General features: G+C 38.5%; 1 protein-coding gene across 10 annotated transcripts in view; it reads right to left on the bottom strand.

The window, feature by feature from the left end:
* Positions 1-307: 307 nt before the first annotated feature.
* LOC146514633 (putative voltage-dependent N-type calcium channel subunit alpha-1B) overlaps positions 308-21,067 on the bottom strand; it is a 239,835-nt gene continuing 219,075 nt past the window's right edge. For 9 of the 10 annotated variants that reach the window (XM_085164861.1, XM_085164857.1, XM_085164858.1 and 6 more), the window contains 10 exons: positions 19,377-19,482; positions 19,145-19,252; positions 18,514-18,623; positions 16,705-16,868; positions 15,373-15,502; positions 15,175-15,285; positions 11,943-11,981; positions 9,366-9,630; positions 6,240-6,463; positions 308-4,176 (listed from right to left, as the gene is read on the bottom strand). In XM_085164861.1, coding sequence (XP_085020987.1) covers positions 3,613-4,176; positions 6,240-6,463; positions 9,366-9,630; positions 11,943-11,981; positions 15,175-15,285; positions 15,373-15,502; positions 16,705-16,868; positions 18,514-18,623; positions 19,145-19,252; positions 19,377-19,482 — 1,821 coding nt within the window. In that variant the 3' untranslated portion in view covers positions 308-3,612. The remainder of the gene's footprint in view (positions 4,177-6,239; positions 6,464-9,365; positions 9,631-11,942; positions 11,982-15,174; positions 15,286-15,372; positions 15,503-16,704; positions 16,869-18,513; positions 18,624-19,144; positions 19,253-19,376; positions 19,483-21,067) is intronic. The other variant, XM_085164854.1, reaches the window with a different exon arrangement.

Genomic DNA, 21,067 nt, shown 5'->3' on the forward strand with positions numbered 1-21,067 from the left:
AGTCAAGTAACAGATCAGGCAGCGAAGGATCAGCCACTCCAGAACCTCTAATCTGCTTCCACTTTGGTTCTGTGAGAAAATGTTATTCAAGCTTGTTTTCTTCTTTTTTTTCTTTACCTGAAACCGATACATCGTTTGTTTAGATAATCAGAAAATACAACCAAGGAACGAATTGTACAAATCATGGACATAATGAAGCCAAACAATACTTCTATTATTATTATCTTTGTTTCTTTTTTTTCTTTTTTCTTTTTTTTTAGCACATGCACATTTTCTTTTGAGAACATGCAAAGAGGACATGTCCAGAGGGGGGTGGGAGGGGAGCTTTAGAAAACTGGAAGAGGAAAACTTGGCACCCTGGTTACGTAGGGCTCACTGGAGGTTTGAAAATAAGGTCTTTGACATAAACACAAATCTCTGCCCCAATATAGCAACTTGCAATGAGACAACAAGCAATCTATTGTTGCCCCGATGAAGAACAGAGTCACATCTTTATGGTCTAAAATCCCGTGAGATCCATCAAGTAGATTGCACAATTAAGAGAAAAAAAATTTAAACTGTATCTGGATAAAATCAGACCGGGTTAGAATATTTGCAAATAATTTGCATGTTTATAAACTTGCCAGAACAAAATAGGCACAGAGGTTTTGTACTATAATAAAAGCAGGAGGTTTTTGAGATATCAGATAACAAGGACTATAATCATCACCTCCATGGTTGATATAAGAAACAAATTCTTGCCTATTTTCAAAGCTTTACAACCTAATGTATAGCAGTGTACCTTTAAGTAGCAGGCTGTCATTAAAGAGAACTCTTTCAGCCATGTACTTTAAAGGATAGGGCTGGCCATGTTCTGCAGTATTCCTATTTGGAAGCCAATAAAAGAACTAAACAAAGAGTGGATTTAAGTATTCTCTGTGTATTCAAAACTGCTGACCAGAAACAATTTAAAATTCATTAGTGAACCACACGCTTGCACTGGGTGACACTTTCCTTCCTTTCCTAAACAACAGTTCAAGTCCCACAAACACTATCTTACTATCCAATAATTTTAATACTCAAATTTGTGACAAAATAACAGTTTTAGGTGACTTTTCTTAGATTCTGTAGGTAAGGACCAATATTTTTGATACTGTAAGTTAACTGGATTATATAGTATGGTTTATATATTACATATTCCTTTATTGACCTCTCATGTTTAAATGTGCTTAAGATGCATGTAGCTACATCAAAATAAAGCACTGGCCCTATATCTTAAGTTAGATTTAAAACTTTGCTAAATGTGACTCAGAATAAAATATAGGATTCATTTAACAAGAACAAAATTTAGGAAAAAGAAAAATAATTAATGTGTTTTTTTGGATCAGTTTATGTGGTTTAGTTGAGGCTCTAATTGAACATTAAAAAAACATTTTGTTGTTAGCATCACGAGCAAACTAATACATGCAAGCTAGCCTGTTAGAAATGCTTGTACTGGACCTCATGTTGGTTTTCACTGCTGCAATTCATATCGAAATACAAAATACACCAGGCCTTGTGTACAGTTCACAATCCTATTGTCAGCAATATAGAGCTGGAAATGTTTGCCAACAAATTACTAGCACCAACCCAACTAGTTTTTAAGTTGAAAAACATTTCTAAAGTCTACAGTAACTAAGTTTAAAAAAATAATTGAAAAAAATACTCTACAAACACAAAATGTAAGATATGAAATTTATAAAATTATATTTTGTTATCTATTCAGAAAGGTTGCAATTGCTAGTTGTATAAATGGGCTTCAGGCTAATAAAGCACAGAAAGAACTGAGTTTTGGTTTGAAATTTGTTGACTGTAAGGAAAATAGAGTATTGCAAGCCTTATTCTGTGAGGATTTATACCCTGCCCAGTTGGAAGAGGTAAAGATTCAGAGGAGTTGGTACAGGTCTGGTTCAGGTCTCACTTTTGAGTGACATAAAACCACTTCATTAACAATCTGAAGAATCTGGCTCTCCCAGCAAGTTTAAAAACCACTACAATTATTTAAAAATACAACTTGACCCAAGTCTGGAAAGAGAAGAACACAGTTTTATATTTTGGGTGGTTCTATCTGAGTAGGCGTCGTGCAGTCAACTTGCAAACCTCAAAAATGCCCTGTGAATTCACTTATATCTGCTTGGATACCATTCGTGCCTTTAGTGTGTGTTGTCAGTTAACTGTACATCATATGATACATTTACAATTTACAGCTCTTCACACATGAATGTAAAATTTGGTCACAGTCACACTAAAGCCTGAATCTGGAGTTTCCAGAGGGTAAAGCTACAGGGCGGATGAAGTGTCGTCATGTTGCATAGCCCTACTTTAAGTCAACAGTCAGCAGCAACAACACAACTCTTTATTGTACCTATAAATACGCACACAGGTACCCTCACGCAAAACTTTGTCTGAGGAAAGATTAGAAGATAGGAAACCCGTGAAATTTGGGCAAATATGGCCAAGAAGGGATTTGCTTGAGGAGGCAGATTTGTCTGGATGTGAGATTCATGTTCAGAAAATCATAAAAAAAATGGCACTTTTCCCCTCATTCAGAGAATGTTTTCTACCAAATGTCTGGCAGTATATCTGAAAGAGAAAGGCAAATGCTTACCACACACCCTCAGGCAAAAGTACAGACACTATTTTTGACAACCCTGGCATGCACTACACTTTGGATCTCTAATTTGAATCTTCCTACAAAAAGATTCATCACAAAAGAAATGTTTTGTTTTGTTTTTGATTTTTTGCTTTCAGCCCAGATTCAAACACAAGTTTTGTTCTGACCACGTTTTTTTTTTGTTTTTGCTTTTTTTTTTTTTTAGCTACACCCAACCTCCACTGACCCAAAGTCAGGCTCCATTTTAATACATTGTGGTAAAAGAGGCACTTAGTAGTTAGCCACTTAATGTCAAAAACGAGTTGTTCTAGTCCCTATGTGCTCTCACAAAATTACATCTGGGAGATTTTACAAAAGTGGGATTCTAAAAACTCAACTCTGGTCTTATCTTAAGTCATTGTGTGACTTTTGTGTTTACTATGTGTTATGACAGAATTTTAAGACATACATTAAAAACAAAAAGCTTTCCTAATCTGCTCTGGTTAAGATGTGCTGCAATATAATAAAGAAACAAACCAGGAGAAAGCAAGAGAGAGAAATTTGGTAACAAAATAAGACATACAGCAATAAAAAGTGTGGTGTGGGCAGTCATATCAATGTCGGGGATGAGCATCAGTCTAAAGCACAAACAACAGGGAGATTTTGGCTTTTGTCTTCTTCTCCACTGAATATACTGGCCAAGGCAAAATACTTGAGAGCCTCCACATGTGCGCTAATTCCAGTGCAAGTAAAGGGGTTAGAAAAAGTCAGTGTTTTTTTCTTGAAAGTGGTTGATATATTAAAAAGACAGTAACACTAAAAAGCTGTAATTATTTCTGATCCCCTCTCAGAGCGCTTTCCACTGACTTTCCCTCATTGTGTTTTCTTCTGTATCAGTCGCCTGGCCTCCTGTTGTACCAGCTCCTGACCTGAGCGCTGAGCAGCACTCATGAGCTGCCCCATTCTAGCTAACAGCAGGCTTTCTAAAATTTTCTGCCACGTTAGCACCAGTCATCCTCCTCCCTCTCCCTGAGACTTCCTGCTCCTCTATTCCCAGGCCCAGACGAAGAGTTGACCCCAAGAGTGAAGTGGTACCCGTTAGGCATGACCACTGCTCGGCCCTGTGTGGTGGGTGCTGTGACGGGTGTAGCAGTAGTTGGGTGAGATGCGGAGGGTGTAGAGGAGGCAGCAGTTCTGGCAGAGTGGCCTCCTCCTTGGCTGCTTACAGCATCTTGGAAGTCCTCATCAAGGAGAGCCTTCTGAGACGGGTCCTGCTGCTGCCGGTTTAAATTAGGGTCAGACCCAATTCGAGTAATTGGTATTGGGGACTCCTCGTGGGCACCGAGTAAGCGATCGTGCTCTGAAAGACCACGGCTGAAGCGAGTCTGGTGCCCTGTTGTAGCCATGATGGCACTGGATGGGAGATTGGAGGAGTTGGCAGTCTTGTAGGCCACAGCGGGACGAGGGGTGAGGGGCGTCTGGGGGAGCTGCCTGCGACCACGACCCGGTGTGCTTGAAACAGATGGAAGTGTCCCGTGGCCAGATTTAACCACACTGCCGCCATGCTGAGAAAGGAAAGACTGAATGATTTAGTTGCACAACAGCGCCTTTGAAGGATTAATCCATTTTTTTTAGCTTTAATGTTTGTTATTTGTTCATCTGTCCATACGTCCTGTAAAGTAGAGGTGGGAATCACCATACATCCCACGATACGATATTATCACAATACTTAACGCACGATACGATATTATTGCGATTTTTTAAAAATATTTTATGATATTCAGATTCTGTACATAAAGGTAAACTTTATCAATATTCATTTTATCTAATATCAAAGTCTCACACTCAATCTCTCTCATTTCAGTCAGTTTTATTGTTGACAAACTGAATGGTTTGTATTACAGTCTAGTCCAACTTAACTGAATGCAACCATCTGGTACAATTATAGCTATTCTGAACTATGCAGTTTATGAAAACTATGCAGCCCATTCAGCAACTGAAGAATTTGAAAGTAAATTAAAACAAAATATAATTTTACATTAAATAAAAAAGTTTTAAACTTAATTAAAATAAAACATGTCTTAAATTAAAATAAGTAAACTGTCATGTTTATTGCTGCCAAAAAAAAGTTAAACACATTTGGACAGTGAAGGAATGTCAGGATTCTTGCTCAGATAAAGGATCAACATGCTCTGAAGTCAGAGCACAAAAACCTTTTTTGTAACAAAATATCGATTTCTGCTGTTCCTGTATCGATACATTATTAGCAAACAAAATATCACGATACTACACAGTATCGATTTTTCCCCCCACCCCTACTGTAAAGACATCCCTTCTTTATGTTTTCTAAAAGCACAATAAGCCACATGGGCACAAATATACAGACCAATGTTACTATGAGAAGGCAGCAGTTTTGTTGCTGTAGTTGCAGACACAAGGGAGGTCCAAGCTAAAACCATTAATTAGGACTGAGTTGCATAAAAGCATTAAAGCCTTTTAAGAAAAAAACCCCCACCAGAAGTGTTTCTGGGGACACAATAATGAGATGGACCAGATGGGGAAGTGACAGAAACCAAAACATTTCAGTTTTTGCGGCATTTTTTTTTTCTGTTTTCGTTGTGCTTTGTGTGCATTTGCAGCATTTTTCTGTTTGCTGGTGTTTTCTTAAGTTGCAGTCCATGTGACCTTTCAGTGCCACCATGTTAAACCCTAGTGGGTAGTCCCTTTGAAGGTGGTCCTTAGAGTCACTGACCCATTCTGTCATCATATGAGTCACATGAACCAAGGAATTGGTCATTATGGTCACATGAGCCAAGGTGTGAATTCTTTGAGGCACTACTGCCCCTTGCAATCAATTGAGTTATTAAGGTCATGTGGACTAAGGTGTAACTGGGGGCTGAAATGCCTGTAATCTCAGGACCACCATAAAGGTGAAAAACTTTTTAAAAACTGAAGCCTCTCAGATTAAAGGTGAAACATCTTCATGAACCTAAAAAGAATTACAACTGCCTTCTACTCAATGGTTTAGGACTTCCTTTGGGATGGTGCACAACCTGATGAATGTTGGCTAAAAAAAGAAAGTATGAACATGCTCCCAAACTCATTCCTCGGATGACATGGACTTGGATACTGTGGACAGCTTAACTGAATACTGCTGAAAAAGTGCCTGGTTATAGTTGGAAACACACATTTCACGATCAGAGAGTTGTTGTCTGCTCTCTGTAAATTTACCATGGTGAAACACAGAGCACAGAAGACTTCCATGGAGAGATCTATAAATATCCGCCATGCTGGAGAAGACCTGAACATGCCTGAGAGGATGAACTTTAATGGGAGATTGCCCAAATCAGGTTTTGATGGAACTCTTCCCAGAACTTACTGATCATTCCTCATACAGCGTGATCGCTCAAATAATTTTTTTTTGAAAAACTTAAACATCAAATTATTAAACAGATCTAGAGGCTTTCATTGTTGATTAAGCTCAAAATTGCAATTTAAATGGGTGTTGATGCAAATGTGGATGTAGATTGACTAAGCTGTAAGTCAGGCCACTGTTTGAATACATACAGACTGCATAACAAGGAAGCTGTTAATCACTAAGACACATACAGTTTGGCAGGTAACTCACCTGTCTGAGGAAACCAGAGTCCTGTCCCTCTCCTGGAGACGTGGATCGGCTGGGACCAGCTGACTTGGTATGGCTCTGCTCCCTGCTGCCGTAACGCTCACAGGAATAGTAGCGCTGCTTCTCTCCCGCTGAGGAGTGGTGCCTCCTCTCATGGGGCCGACTGCGGTCCCGTTCCCTTGCTCGCTCTCTGGACAGTCCTTCAGCTGAGGGGTCGGTAAATGAATCTGGAGGATGGTACCATCAAAATTGTATATTTATTTATTGTATATAAATAAAGTTATGTGATTATCATATTATCCTACTGGATAACAGTATCTTGGGGTCTTGTTCACAAAGTTAAAAAGACAAGATTGAAAGATGAGTTGGTGAAACTTGCCAATATGTTGTGGTGAAGAGAGAGATGAGCATAAAAATGACCCTGTTGAGTTACTATTCAATCTACATTCCTACCCCCACCTATAGCCATGAGCTCTGGATAGAATGAATGAGGACTGAAAGAATTAAACTGGATACAAGCAGCAGAAATGAGTTTCCTGCAAAGGGTGAGAAGCTCAGACATTCGAGCAGCCCACTATTCCACACTGAATTTGGGATTTTCTAGGGTTTACAAAGAATGGTCCAAAAAAGAGAGCAGCAGCTGTGATTTTCTTTTTTCTTGTTTGTTTTAATCAATGAAAGAAAAAGAAAATGTCAACCTTTCACATTAATATACAATTCTATTTGTAAGGTTTTGGAACAGAGCATTCACAGGAGACCTTTATGAAGTGCTAAGGTACAGACAGGAAAAGAAATCCCCAGCAAAATTCATCTAATCATATGGAAAGACTGACATGAGAAACTCCTGACTGAAGCGCTGCAGAAAACCCTTCACCTACATAACCCGATCATGGAACTTTAATCCTATGAAGAATTTCAGCAGCAATGCCTGAAAGGAAAAGTTTGGATTGCTATCTGTTTCTCTATTGAAGTGATGCCAAGTTCTGGTATTAAAATAGTCTCCTTGTAGATTAAAAGGTAACTAATTAATCAATCATTCAACACTCTTAAATAGTCAGTATATCTACTGAACATTAGTGTTGTAGGCATAGCTGGACTGGCCATCGGGCATACCGGGCATTTGCCCGGTGGGCCGCTGGCGATTTTTTGTTTTTATGGGCCGATCGATTTTTTTTATTTTTTATTTTTGGAAGGGTATAAATAATGAAAGGTGTTGGATTGGCCAATTGGCCATGATCAACTCTGGGCTGGACCAATTACAGCCGGAAGGTCGGATGCACCCTCCCCCTTGTTTAGCAATCTTATAGGCCATCCATCGGCTCTTTGTTACTTCGGAAACATGGCTTAAACAATTTCCACGACGTAATCCGATAACAACCGATCTCTTTACCCGTCGGCTTCCCGTGGCTGTCGTGCAACAGGTGTTGTGCCAAAAAGTGATTGCCTGCCAAAAACTGATTTCCAATGTTTGCGTGTATTTTTTATGTGTAATATCTATGTTGGTAAATAGACTTCGGTGAACAGCGTTTACAAAGGGGCTATATATGGAATTAAAAAATTATCTGTTTTTTCAAGTATCTTTACAACTCTGTGTTATTGTACTTACATTATAACCAATCCGGTCCTTTATCCCCACTTTAAATATTTTTACAGAACTATTGTAATATTGTTACAATTGCCATGTATTGCCATGTTTTTAATGTTAATTAGACTTTTTTTTTAACGGCATAAATAAAGGTTATATAAAAGTCACTGCCAAAGACTGATTGCGGCTTCTACCTTGTTACACTAATGTTGTTTGTAGCTCAATATGACTTTATGTCATCCATGAGGGATGCATTTGACATATGTTTCACATATTATAGCCCAACAAGTTACTTATAGCAATTTAAATACGAGCAATCAGTTTTTGGCAAATACCGGAAATCAGTTTTTGGCAGACAATCACTTTTTGGCACAACACCGGCTATTGCAGTTAATAATACAACAGTTTCTTGCCATTTTTTGTGTTTCTTTTTATCGCTGTGTAACTGAGTTCAATTGAAAGCCTGCATGCGCTAGTACCGCTTGCCACAAGTTCCCAGAATCCTTTGCAGTTTTACCCCTGAATGACGTCACATTTTTGGTGGGCCGGTCTCTAGTCAAAATGCCCGGGCCGATTTTTTGTCCCAGTCTAGCCCTGGTTGTAGGTAAGTTTTATAGGATGTGCCGAAAGATCTAAAGTTAGCCAAGGAAGAGGACAATTTAATACATAAAACAGTAAAAAATATATATGTTCTTTGTGCAAAACCTACCTAAGGCAGTGTGATGCAGGTAGTTTGACAGCTAAAAATGTCTGTCTAGATATCAGTCAGCTAGTAGCTGGCAGAGGAAAAATCAGGGGATCTTAGATATCATAAACATCTGCGATAAATGTCTTTGTAATCCATCTAACAGCACACATCCATCTTCTTACCAAAATGTTTTGTGTTCTGTAATCCATCACAAACTGCAAAAAATAGTTTGTTTGTTTTTTCAAATGTTCATAATTAAGAAACCAGTGGTTGCAAATTCTGACCTTTTGTTCAGTTTACTGCTGTTATATATGGGTGCTTTTCATTGTTTCACAAAATGAATGTGTTTGTAGTAGAGACTGGTTGGTTCTTGCTGTTAAATACCTGATTGAGATATTGAACTATAAAAGTTTTCTTTATGTTTTGACATCACAACAGAATTTCTGTTGGCTGAGGATAAACACAGATTTTGTCACCCAAAACAGGTCGCAACAGACAGGTGCCCCCCCCCCCCAAAGCCTGGTTCTGACAGAGATTTCTTCCTGTGAAAAGGGATTTTTTTCCTTCTCACTGTCTCCAAGTTCGTGCTCACAAGGCATTGGCTGAGTTTTCTCTGTATTATTGTATTGTCCCAGCCTTACAAATGGTGTTGAGGACACTGATGTTGTGATTTGGATTTATAGTATAACTTTATAAGAGGAATTTCAGTTCAATAAAAGTACAACTGTGGCTATAGAGTTATGTTTACTGAACTGAATGATGGGTCTAGACATTTTTAAAGAGTTCTCTTTTGTTATTATGTGCTGTACATTATAAATCAAAAATCTTTACTAATCATATAATAAGAATGCCTCACCAACGGTGCTGGATGGCTGCACTGATGCAGCTCTATCCAGAGACTTCTGCTTCTTGTCTTTGTCCTTATCCCTGCGTCTATGGCAGCGGTGATGGTGGTGATGGTGGTGGGCTCTGTCTTGGCCCTGGACCTGGCCCATCCCTCCAGAGGACTGAGCCTGACTGGGGCGTTCCAGGTCATAGTCCTTCAGCCCGACATCCTGGTAATGGTGCTGTGGTGTCAGCGAGGATGCTGAGCGTTTTATAGGGCTGAGGTCCACAATCGGCTGAGAAGGGAAGACAGATGTGGGGAAGTGTTATGAGACTAGAGAGCGTGAAGCTGGAAGTAGTTGTTTTTACCCAAATCAATTTTACTGAATCACCAAAAATATGCACAACACACAATGAGACAGCCTTTTGTTTAAAGACTGACATTCGATCCCATCTACTCAAAGCACAGATGTTAAAAAAATTAACAAGAAGGAACAAAAATCTGTCACACAACTTGAAGCTACTGGACTTCACTAGCAACTCTGTTAGTGAACAAAGAAAAGGTGGGGGTGGTGACACTGGCTTTGTGGCATTTTATTCTTTTCCCAAGAGGGTACATCTAACTTTACAAAGAATGTAAATAATGAGTCAATTACTACAAGGTTAGCTTCAAATTAAGGTTGTGGCAGCTTGGGCTGTCAAAATATCAAGTTACTCTGTATTATTGTGGCTAAAGAAATTTATGATCAGGATTATATCTGGGAAAAATATCTGATTTTGTTTGTACAGCTTGACTTTTTCATGGTGTTTTGTCTCTTTTGGTAAATGAATTACGTTAGAAATGCCTGTATAGAGGAGATGAGAAAGTCAATAACTGTAACTAGCTAATTACAATGTCTTATGCTTTTGTTTATTATCCACTGTTTTTAAATATCACAATTTCACTACATTGTGAATAAACAGTGCCCAAGTGACAACTTATTGTATCGTTTTTAGCCATCAGGCCTAAAATTTAGTTGCTTGTTGCTTTGCTTTACTCACCATTGAAAACAGACAATTCAACCAACAGCTATATCTTAATCTAATTACTCACATCCATGTGAAGATGATCCAAACACTCATATTTTGCCAAAATATGGCCATGTACACCCAAAGATATGTTTACCTGTGCTACATTCAACCAATTCTGCAGCAGAAACATGCTGGAAACACAGTACTGATGTACCAGTAGTCGTGATTAACTTTACAGAGACATTAGTATTATAAGTATTTATGTCTGTGTGTGCCTGATTAAAATAATTTTCCTTTTTGCTCTGTTTTGGCTCTACCGTACCAGCGCCTGAGAAAATAGGCTCATTAGCTGCTTAGTGATCCATTATTTTTTTTACCAGACAGCCTATAATATATAGTGTTTAAAGCAGAATTATATAGAGGTGTGTTGCTTTAAATTTGCACAGTCATCCTTTATTTTCCCCGAAGTACTTTGAATAAATGCCTGGAGGACAGTGACACTCCCCCCAACAAAGTCTTACCTTACTGACCAGTACAGCTACCAGGTAACTTGTGTGATAGGAAGCTGGAACAGCAGCTGAGTTACAACCCCACCTGCTGGTTACTGTGTAGATTTCATTTAATTATTTTAGCCAATCAAAAACATTGTCTTTAATCATACTGTAAGCCCACTAAATAACAGATATACGGTTGGTGGATAAACGTTTTTTTCTTTAATTTTTTCTTTATTTTTTTGTACATTGGTTGCTGCTTTCACAGACAGGAATAGGTTGGACGTGCTATTCTTTTTGTTCCTACCTCACAGTCTAGCCTGTAGCAACAGTCACACAACAATATCACAACACTGCCAACAAAATAAAATCTAAATCATATTACCAAGTCAGTTTATCTAGTCCACAGTCTTAAAATCTTACCTCTTAGTGGTATAATCTCTTAATTCTTCCTGTCTCTATTCACACCACTGGAAGAAACAGTGATGTGATAGAAAGGTTTTCTGTCTTTTAATAGAGAACATGCCTTCAACTAAGAGGCTATAAAAGATTGGATTTTGTCTGGAAAAATAAGATTTTAAGACCAAACATGACAACAAATGACAGATAAAGTTGGAGAAGGTTTTAAAAAGAAAACCTTTTAGATAGCAGAAAAGCAGCAGTACCGTCTCAACCTTGTGTTTCTTTTTTAAAGATCACACTAACTCACAAGCAAAAACTACACACTAGATAACAACACTTACATACATACACCCATTTTTACCAAAGTGTAGTACTGTACTGCTGTAACTAATGACTGAAAAGCAGGACAGAGTGCTTGACATACCTCAGTTAAACATACAAATGCTTTTTCTGGGTATGTTTAACGGCTAATACTGGGTTTTAATGTGTTTACTGTGTCTATCAACAGTCTAATGGGATGAGCAGTTATTAAACTGTGAGGTGGGGGTCATTTTATCAATGATGGTGGGGAGGGTGTGAACTCCTGTGATGAGAGGAGCACATGAAGGTAAACAGACATGAGAAAAGAAGAAAAAAAAGAGGGTGTGGACAAGAGGAGGAGAGAGGAGAAGAAAGAGAGGTGTGGCACAACAGGTGGTACATACTGCCAGGTGGGTCCCAGGGGCGTGGCGAGGGTGGCTCCGCTATCAGACAGCACACACAAGAGGAGGTGGGCAAAACATTAGCAGTGAGCATTGAAATCAGGAGAAAGGGAAGACAGAAAAGGAGAGCAGAATCTGAAGAAGGATGAGTCAGTTGATATTCTGCATTATATTTCTGTCAGTGAAAAGACCAAAACCAACAATGTGTTCATCCTGCTTGTCAATGCACACATGTGTCATCATTACCAGACAGAGACATCGACTGTATGGAAACTACCACAAAATGTGGTTTTTAGTCATTTTAATACTTAATGGCTGTCTGTATGTGGACAGGAGGAAACAGTCATGTGATAGAAAGTCTTTCAAACTTTTAATACTGAAAAAGTAAAAGGTTAGATTTTGTCTAGAAAAACAACAAATGGCAGATATGTGTCATTTGTATAAAGCCACAAACTTTACAGGTGTGTAGCTGATATCAGGCATAGCATTAGTTTTATACAAGCCATGGAGACCAGATCAGCTATGTCAGCTGATCTCAATGACAACACACTTTTTCTTTCCTTCTTCACATTTAAATGGCAAATCTCACATCAATGCCACGTCTGTTGTCATTGATACCCACTTTGTTTTGTATAGGGGCCTCACTGCAGCTCTCTCTGCCTCTGGCTGCAATATCATGCCATGCCATCAAGTCGAAATTATTGCAGATGGAATAACAATCTTCTTTTTGATCAAAGCAATCCGGACTCCTGACTGAAATGAAGGCTGAGTTCAAAGATGGATGTGGTAGGAACTCACTGAATACTTTGGTCTGAACATAAGCATGGTGATGGGCACTGCAGCTGGTGCGAATCATGTCCTGAATTTGAAATTAACTTATGTGTGGTGGCTCACAGTAGCGTATGGTGTTCAGGTGGGAGGAGAGGATCTAACAGGGGGTAGGTGCTCAAAACCAGGCTTAGGGGTGGTGAGAAGAATGTCTCATCACATGTTCTGCTCAATCTGTTGTCAGTCTTATGATTTTTCTGCAATAAGAATAAGGTGCAGTTGATGTGTTCAAATGCTTTTAAAAGACAATTAAGCAGAAAAGTGCACAAAATTGTCTCTTTATAATGTGTTCACATTTTTCTGCTTTGTGACTTCCAAGAGAAGCTGCTTCTTCTGTAATGTTGCCTCCTTGGAGTATTTTTATTTACCACAAACTCATGTATATTTCACTTCACTAAGCCCTATTGCAATCGGCACCTCTGTATGTACACCAGCTACATTTGACATTTTTTTGTGTCTTTAAAAACATTAAAAGAGCATCAAAAATGTGTATTGATATCCCGCAAATATGACATTTGTAGTATTTACTCCTACTTGATTCATCTTTGCTCTAAAAACAAGTATTAGAAAAAGTGTAAAATATTAATCTATGAACTTGCACATTGTTGGGTTTGATCCTTTGCAAAATTTCTTAACAGAAATGAAAAACAGAGTAACTCCAGCCTGGTCCGTTAAAATAGAGAGAGCGTGAGAGATCAAAATGCAACATAAACATAAGGAAAGCAAATGTTACGTGTTGTGGAAGAGAGCAGAACAACAGAGACAGACACACAAACGCAGACAGGCAAACGGTAAGGCTAAACTGACAAGTTCTGACAGGTGGAAAAATCCAGAAACACAGAAATGATGGACAGAAAATTTTTCTTAACATGACATCCATATGCAGCAGCCACGAGCAGCTACTGTAACTCACAAAAGTGAAATAATTAATAATGGTTGCTAAAAAAGTGCATGTCATAAAAATGAACAAATTAGTGCAGTCACGCAAAACTCAGACGTTCTTGTAGGTGAGCGTGATTACAGTAAATATCATAAAAAATGTAAGAAAATTATAGGACTTTAAAATTTCAACTAGACCAGTCAGCATCAAACTGGTTTCCTTGACAACAAGCCAGTTTGATTTTTATGCCAGCTTTTTCAATCTGTATTGCAAAAACAAAAAACAAAAACTGAAAGATACCTAATTTTAATGTTATATGATAATCATGCAGCATATGGTTTATGACCTTTTCTAATATAACTATGTAAAGTGTTGTCTCTAAATTGACTGCACTACGGTCACATGACTTTACCACCTAAACTCCTATGTGAGCTATGATACAGCTTTTCTAGTCTCATTCAGCTGTTTGGTAGCAGACCTATTTTTATGTTCTAGAATGAAATGCGTAGTGTATTTAATGTAAAATCTTTGAAGTTTACATTAAATACACTTATCAATTCATGCATTTAACAAAAAACTCACTATTTTAGAGACAACTGAACTGGAGCAACTGGTGCAAAATGCCAAATCATTTCTGGGTTTTAAGACCCATCCCTGCAGCAGTCTACACTCATAGAAATGCATATTATAAAATACTCTATTTTAGTGTTTTGGTTGCAGGAGATATAAACTTAAAGTTAAACATCTTAGGTAATGTGCTTAGCTGTTTCCATTCAGACATTTACAAAAGAAAAGCATGTCTGTGCCATGTGTCATGTCTGTGCATTATGTGAGCTTTTAATATCTGAGACATCATATCTTAGGTTTATCTATCACTTTTCTTTAAAAGAGATTTCAAGCTTGTCATGCTTTAAGAACTCTCAGTGCTGTATCTCATCTGGTTATTGCCTTGGTAATATCATTGCCTTTTCTACATCAGTACAAATTAACAAAACCTTCTATCGCATCAAAGGTAGAGTAAATTGTTGTTTCTACACTGGATGCATTTTAGTTAATGGATTTGGTAACGAGCGAGCTATGATCAAAGTACAGAAACCAAAAAATTAGACGCAGTATTTTATAGTTCCAAATATTTTTGTCCCTGCCAGGTGTGATAGCTCCTTTCAGTTAGTGTGAAGCTGCTTCCTGTTAACTAATTTCCTCTATCTGCATATTTATTGTATCTTTTATTCTTTACACATCTCCATGCTGAATTTCCTCCTCGGTAAAATATCTGAAATTCTCAGGGGAGGTCAACAGGCTGAATTGATGCGGACTGACAGAGAGCCACTGCTTCCGGCTGCATTCTCTAACCAGTAACCCTTCAGCAGCCCATCAGCCTTTTTCAGTCTATTTTATCTAAAAAAAAAAAAAACTTGCACAATATCTGGACTAAAACAAGAATCTAGAAAACAAAAAAGTATTGTAAGATTCTTCCTGTGAGTAGTAAAACAAGAGGCATGACCTCATGAGCACCAGAGAGCTTACGTAGTATTCAGCATTTAGTCGGGGAAGAGAGGCTGCCCTGCAGTGACCTTCCAGGCTGGGATATGCCTCTGCATCTGAAGTGTTCTCCACCTGCTTCAGTTCAACCTGTTCCTGAAGGAAAGACAACACAGGCATAAGTGCATATACTTAGAGTGTATGTTATATAATAAACATTTTAATGACTGTGATTTTTTTTACCTGAGGTCTTGTTAAATTTTGCACATCCTCCGACTGGCCTCTCTGCAGCTTTCTTCGACTTTTGGGCCTCTGTGAAGCCTGAGAAACATCTCCAGACTGGGAATGTTTTATGGCAGTCCTCTGGTTGAGTCTGTGCAAGAAACAAAGACTCTGACTGTAATATTGGATGCTGTCAGCGGTGCAGTGTCAAGGAGGTTTTACTTCAGGTCTGTAGTTTAATTCCAGTCATTCTGAGTCTGCTGGATTCAGATGAACTCATTGATTTCAGTTTGATTTCCTCAAATAAAACTGTAAACAATTCAAACCCTGCTAGGTTATAATGGCCAGGGGTGTGGTTGAATATGAACAGGAAAAAAAAATCTAAATAACTCAATCTGGCTGCCGTTGTATTTGGTTTGCGCAAATGTTTCACAGATCAAGAGTTTATGGCTTTTTCTGAGCATCTGTTTGTGCAAAGTGCATCGTGCGGAGAACCTCGAACAATCTGAGTCAGCTGTCTAATGAGGGAGTAATTCTTTGCAATGATATAGTCAGCACAAGGCAATAATTTAAAATGGAAGATAGAAGACACCCTTTGTTAAACATGACCACTTAATCTAGTCAAGAACTTCAAAATACAGACCTGTGGATTTATGCAGCTGATTTGAATAAAAGCCCTGCTACTGTGTGACAAAATATGGTACGTATAATGTGACTTCTGTTATTTCGTTATATATTTTTCATATGTATAGTGTCTTTCAGCACCACAATGCTGAGGACTCCCAGCTTGTCATTCCTTCATTTGGAAGGACACTGTCTCAGCTGAACTATGGACACGCACACACATACACTTACACTGATAAGCACACACTCATCCCCCTCCCTTTCCAAACGCCTTCGATGCTTGTTTCCTGCGGGGGAACACGGCGGGTCTGTGTGCCGCGCTGGAATGGTAGCGCTGTGCAGGGCGGCTGCTGTGTTTGCTTCGGATTACTCCTCACCCCCCACCCAATCCTGTGGCTTGTCATGTCTTTCACAATGTTGTGCTGTGGACATTTATGTGCTTTTTGTGCAGAGGAGTTTTTTTGTTTCCTGTTCTCATGCTGTCCTACCATGGAAGCACAGCATGAGTAGAGGTCTCTTTTTTTCCTCTTGCACTTTCCCATTGTAGTGTACATTTCAGTGTTTTTCTGTAACGCTACCGATCTCTGACTTGTATCCCCATGTAGCGTTTGTGTTGTGTGTGTAAGGTTGGGGGGGGGGGGGGGGTGTCCCATTTCACTGCAGGGCAACCTGCATGTGGCGAATAATGCTTTGATTGATTGATTGATTGACATAGATAAAGTCACTTACATTGTGTCCTTGTTAATCAAGGTGTTGGTGGTGGTAGCTGTCGAGGCCTCTGGTTTTTTTTCAGGCTCAGGTGAGAGGACTTGTTTGGGCCTGGAGAACGGTGGTTCTATTTCCTGTATGTGAGTGAATGGCAGTACAGGACGGAACAAGGACCCCAATTTACTCTGGAGAAAGAAGGATAGCAGAGAGTTGAAAAAACATCAGTGGAGAAAATATTAAAGCTAGTATAATTATATTTAAATCTACTTATTAACACATCTAACACGTACAAAGATTAATGCTATAGACTTTTTTTTTCATCTTAATTTTGAGCCAACCATCATTTCCTAACAGGGCACATATTGAAACACATGCAAAAAGGCATGCAAATATTTAAGACAAAAACAGAATTTGTATAGTTTTATCAAGGTTGAAAGTCAGTATTTGGTACAACCACCTTTATTCTTTAACACAGCTTGAACTCTCTAAGACAAACTTTCTTCATCTAGTCTTCAGAAATAGTTCTCCAAGCTTCTTGAAAGACACTGAAAGCTCTTATTTGGATGTTGGCAGATGATCCCACACTGCTTCAATACTGTTGAGGTCTGGGCTCCTTTGAGGCCAATTCATGACTGATAGTGTTTCATTGTGTGTTTTTCTATCCAGGTATGCTTTTACTGCACTGGCATTGTGTTTAGGATCATTATCCTGCTGAAAAATGAAGCCACTCCCAATCAAGTGCTTTCCAGATGTTAATGCATGATGGATCAAAATCTGATGGTACCTTTCTGGTTTCATCAGATTTGACAACACCCCGTACACCACTGGCTTAAATGCAATGAAACTGAGCAATGACAGAGCCTTTAATGTGTTTTACAGATGGCTGTAGACACTCACTGTTGTCCTCCAATTGTCCGGTTTCCAGTGCAGTGTAAGTGTTTTGCTAATAGTTCTTTTTTATATTGGGCATTTAGTGGGAAATGGGATCGAATTATGTGTTTTTGTTACCGATTGCTAGTAACAAAGTGCCTATACATACAACTAAAAACATAAAGAAGAAGGGGTGGCTTATGACTTTTAGACAGCAACGTAAATGCAACTAAACAAAACCAAAATCTGCAAAATCTGTAAAACCAAAAGACCAGGTGGTAGAGTTCTGTGATAATTCTCATTACTAAAGACGACACTTTCAAACAACCTGATTTTAAAAAAATCCCTTTTCTGAATTCAAATAGCAGCAGCTTTGTTTCTTTTCCTTTCCTTTTACTTAAATCCTTTAATTTGTCAAATATCAAAAATCAATGCGTCAAGAAATACTCTGAAGACAAGTGTAAAAAGGACCAAAAGAAGGAAGGAATTCAAGAGGCAAGGATACCAAAGAAAGGCGAGCTAAATTTTAACATGAACAAACAGGAAGGAACAAAAAACCCAGAAACAGCCTGAAGCAAACAAACAAAAGTGAAGGTTGGCAAACAAAAGCATGGGAAGTGACTAAGGCTGGATGATCAGGAAAAACTACACAAAATAATATAACCTCACAATGACTTAGAATAAAACTGGAAAGAAACAAAGGAGATGAACACACAGTGGGACGCAAACAGGTTGGATAAAGAAGAGGGTACACAGGCTGCTAAACAGATGGACTGACATCTAACCAGGGGAACAGGGGACTATAAATACACAAGGAACAAACACGAAACAGGTGCAACCAGTGAGGGCAAGGCAGACAATGGGTGTGACCAAATAGTCTAATTTGCTTAGGATTTTTTCTAACTGGATGAAGTGAGCTGGAGATAATAATGCATGGCTGAATTTTGCTTTGTGATGTACCTGAGGTCCATCTGAAGAATTCTGCTGCTGGAGTCTCTTGGCACGATTCTGCTTATAGTAGTCGTAGATCATTAGAGCCGCATAGACTTTCCCCACAGTCAGCTCGTTATCTAGAAGAGACAAGTGAGAGACAGTTCCTCCAAGTAAGCAGCAGATGGCGACAGAGGAGCAGCAAAATTACAACTCGGGGGGTGAGACTGCAACAGTTTGCAGCAGGATTACTCGAGCAAAACAAAAGAAAACACACGGCAACAAAAACTAATCATCTTATGAAGTAGTTAGTGCACAGTCTACTAGTGACTAGGTAACCGTACAGTGATTTTTAACTTTTTATGGCGAGTATGTCTTCACAACAGATGTGTTTCTCTTTAATGTTCTCACCACAGTAGACACCTTTTTTTTTTACTTTAAAAACTAAAATCTGCAAATCTCAATAACAGAATTTATTTTATCATTTTAAACTGTTTGTTTTCTTTAATCTAGCCTAACTATCAAGCTGAAGCAAGAGTGATAAGAAGGAAACAGCCATAGCAAAAACAAAACTTAAAAGGTAAAGTGAGTAAAAATAAAAACCATATAACCAGCAAGAACTAGTAAATCCCATCAAAACCCACACACAGCTGTAGCTCACATTTATGCGGCGTCACCAGCAGGTCCATGGTCTTCTGTGACAAGTTGGGCCACACTCGGTTTATTTCCCTCTTCAGGTCAGCATCGCACAAACGCTGTGCCAGCATGCCTGAGGATGAGCCCACAAACATGTCACATCGCATCTGCACCAGAGAGTTCAGCGCCATTCACATTCACATCAAAGCTGTCAGGGCAGCTGCAAGGGATTCTGGCTTTTGTAGTTTTAGTCTCACCAGATGCCAGCTTGATCTCCAGGGCTGTGCGAATCAAGGCCATCAGGGTGGAGGTGAAATGCACTGTGTTGTCATCCGCAATTGGCATGTTCATCTTCACCAATCGCTACACAACAAATTAAAGGATTGCTTATCAATTCTGGATTCATTTCATTTTAAAAGGTTAAGAAACACCAGAAAGATTTGTTTTCATTAACTGGTATGATGATCTACAGTTATATGCTGTGGCAGCAAATAATGATTCATGACTATGTTATTTAATATAGACATGATAAGAATGACAAGAGATGCCCATCACAACAGATAAAACAGAAAAATGCAGCAAATGCATCGACTACAGAATCATTAGTGAGTAAAAGAGTAAATATTTGGGGTGAGGTTAATAAAATAATTTTTGACTTCTATGTTTACTGTAAAATTAAAGTAAAAATGCAAAAAAAAATAATTGAAAAAAGATAAATCAGTCATCACTATCAATTATTTTAGTCCATCCAAATAAAGATTCACCCTATTTTGCCACAACCTAACAGCAGTAAACAGAGCCGTTTATGGCTGCTGTCGTTGCTACGAGACTGCTACATGGCACAGTTCTCCAAAAACCTAAAATATGATTAACTTATAATGCTAAGCACTGTGAGCCTTCACTGCTGCTGCTGCTGGAAACATGCAGCAGCATGTCCTTCGTTCTCGAAATAGTCACTTAAGGAGGAGAAAGGAAAGGTCGCTGGTTGGCACGCAGCTCTTTAATCAGTTTGACAGAAAAACCAACCATCAAAATGTTAATGTGCTGAAAATGCTGCAAAAGATAAAAATCAAGCCGGTATTTTCTATGTGCTTATGATCTGTGGGGTTTATTCCTGCTATAATGTCTTAAACACTGAGCAAGGAACAGAAGACGGGGAATTTCGTTTAAAAAAATACACAAAAAAGGTCCTCACTTGGTGTATTTAACTTTCACTGAAGCTGCACATTAATTTTATCTGAACATTCAAATGCTTTTTTTGCCATAGACTGTACATAAAAGTTATACATAGCCACTATCACTCAACAGTTAATGAGATTCTTTTGTGAAACTTCGAACTCAGCAATTTTGCTGTTGCCGTATTGCCATTTCAAAACTGGATGACTGAGTAGCAGACCTGACTGAAACCAGTGTTTAAGATGACACACTTCCTTTTGCATTCATAGGAGTTCCACCTGGTGGTCACAGGAAAGAATGTAGGTTTAAGGCACTACATCCATCTTTTATATACATTCTATGGTTCTGTAATTTCACTTGTCCTCCATCACTTTAGGGCTAAATTACCTTATAGTTACATTACAATAGATACTTTTTTCTAGAAGGAAAAAAAGTCCAAGTCAAATTTTAGCAAAATTAAAAACTGCACCAACTTTCACTCTGTATTTTTCTCCTATTTGTTCACACCCTACCTGTAATTGTCCTATTTTGTAAATAAAGAATCCAGAGAACCATTTGATTACAGTGATGAATTATTATTGTTCTATGTGAGAACAATGTGAATCTATTTAAATTGGAAATTTGTTTATAATAGAGCTTCCACAACCTCAATTTGCCAGCACCATCAAAATGAGAATATTGGTTGGTTTAAACCAGTCAACCATTTCCAATCAGCTGGCTTCCAAACCTTTTTAATGATAAGTTGCTTTGTCTTGAAACATGAAAGAACAGG

Source organism: Neolamprologus multifasciatus, chromosome 7 (assembly GCF_963576455.1).
Source record: "Neolamprologus multifasciatus chromosome 7, fNeoMul1.2, whole genome shotgun sequence".
Classification (NCBI taxonomy): Eukaryota; Metazoa; Chordata; class Actinopteri; order Cichliformes; family Cichlidae; genus Neolamprologus; species Neolamprologus multifasciatus.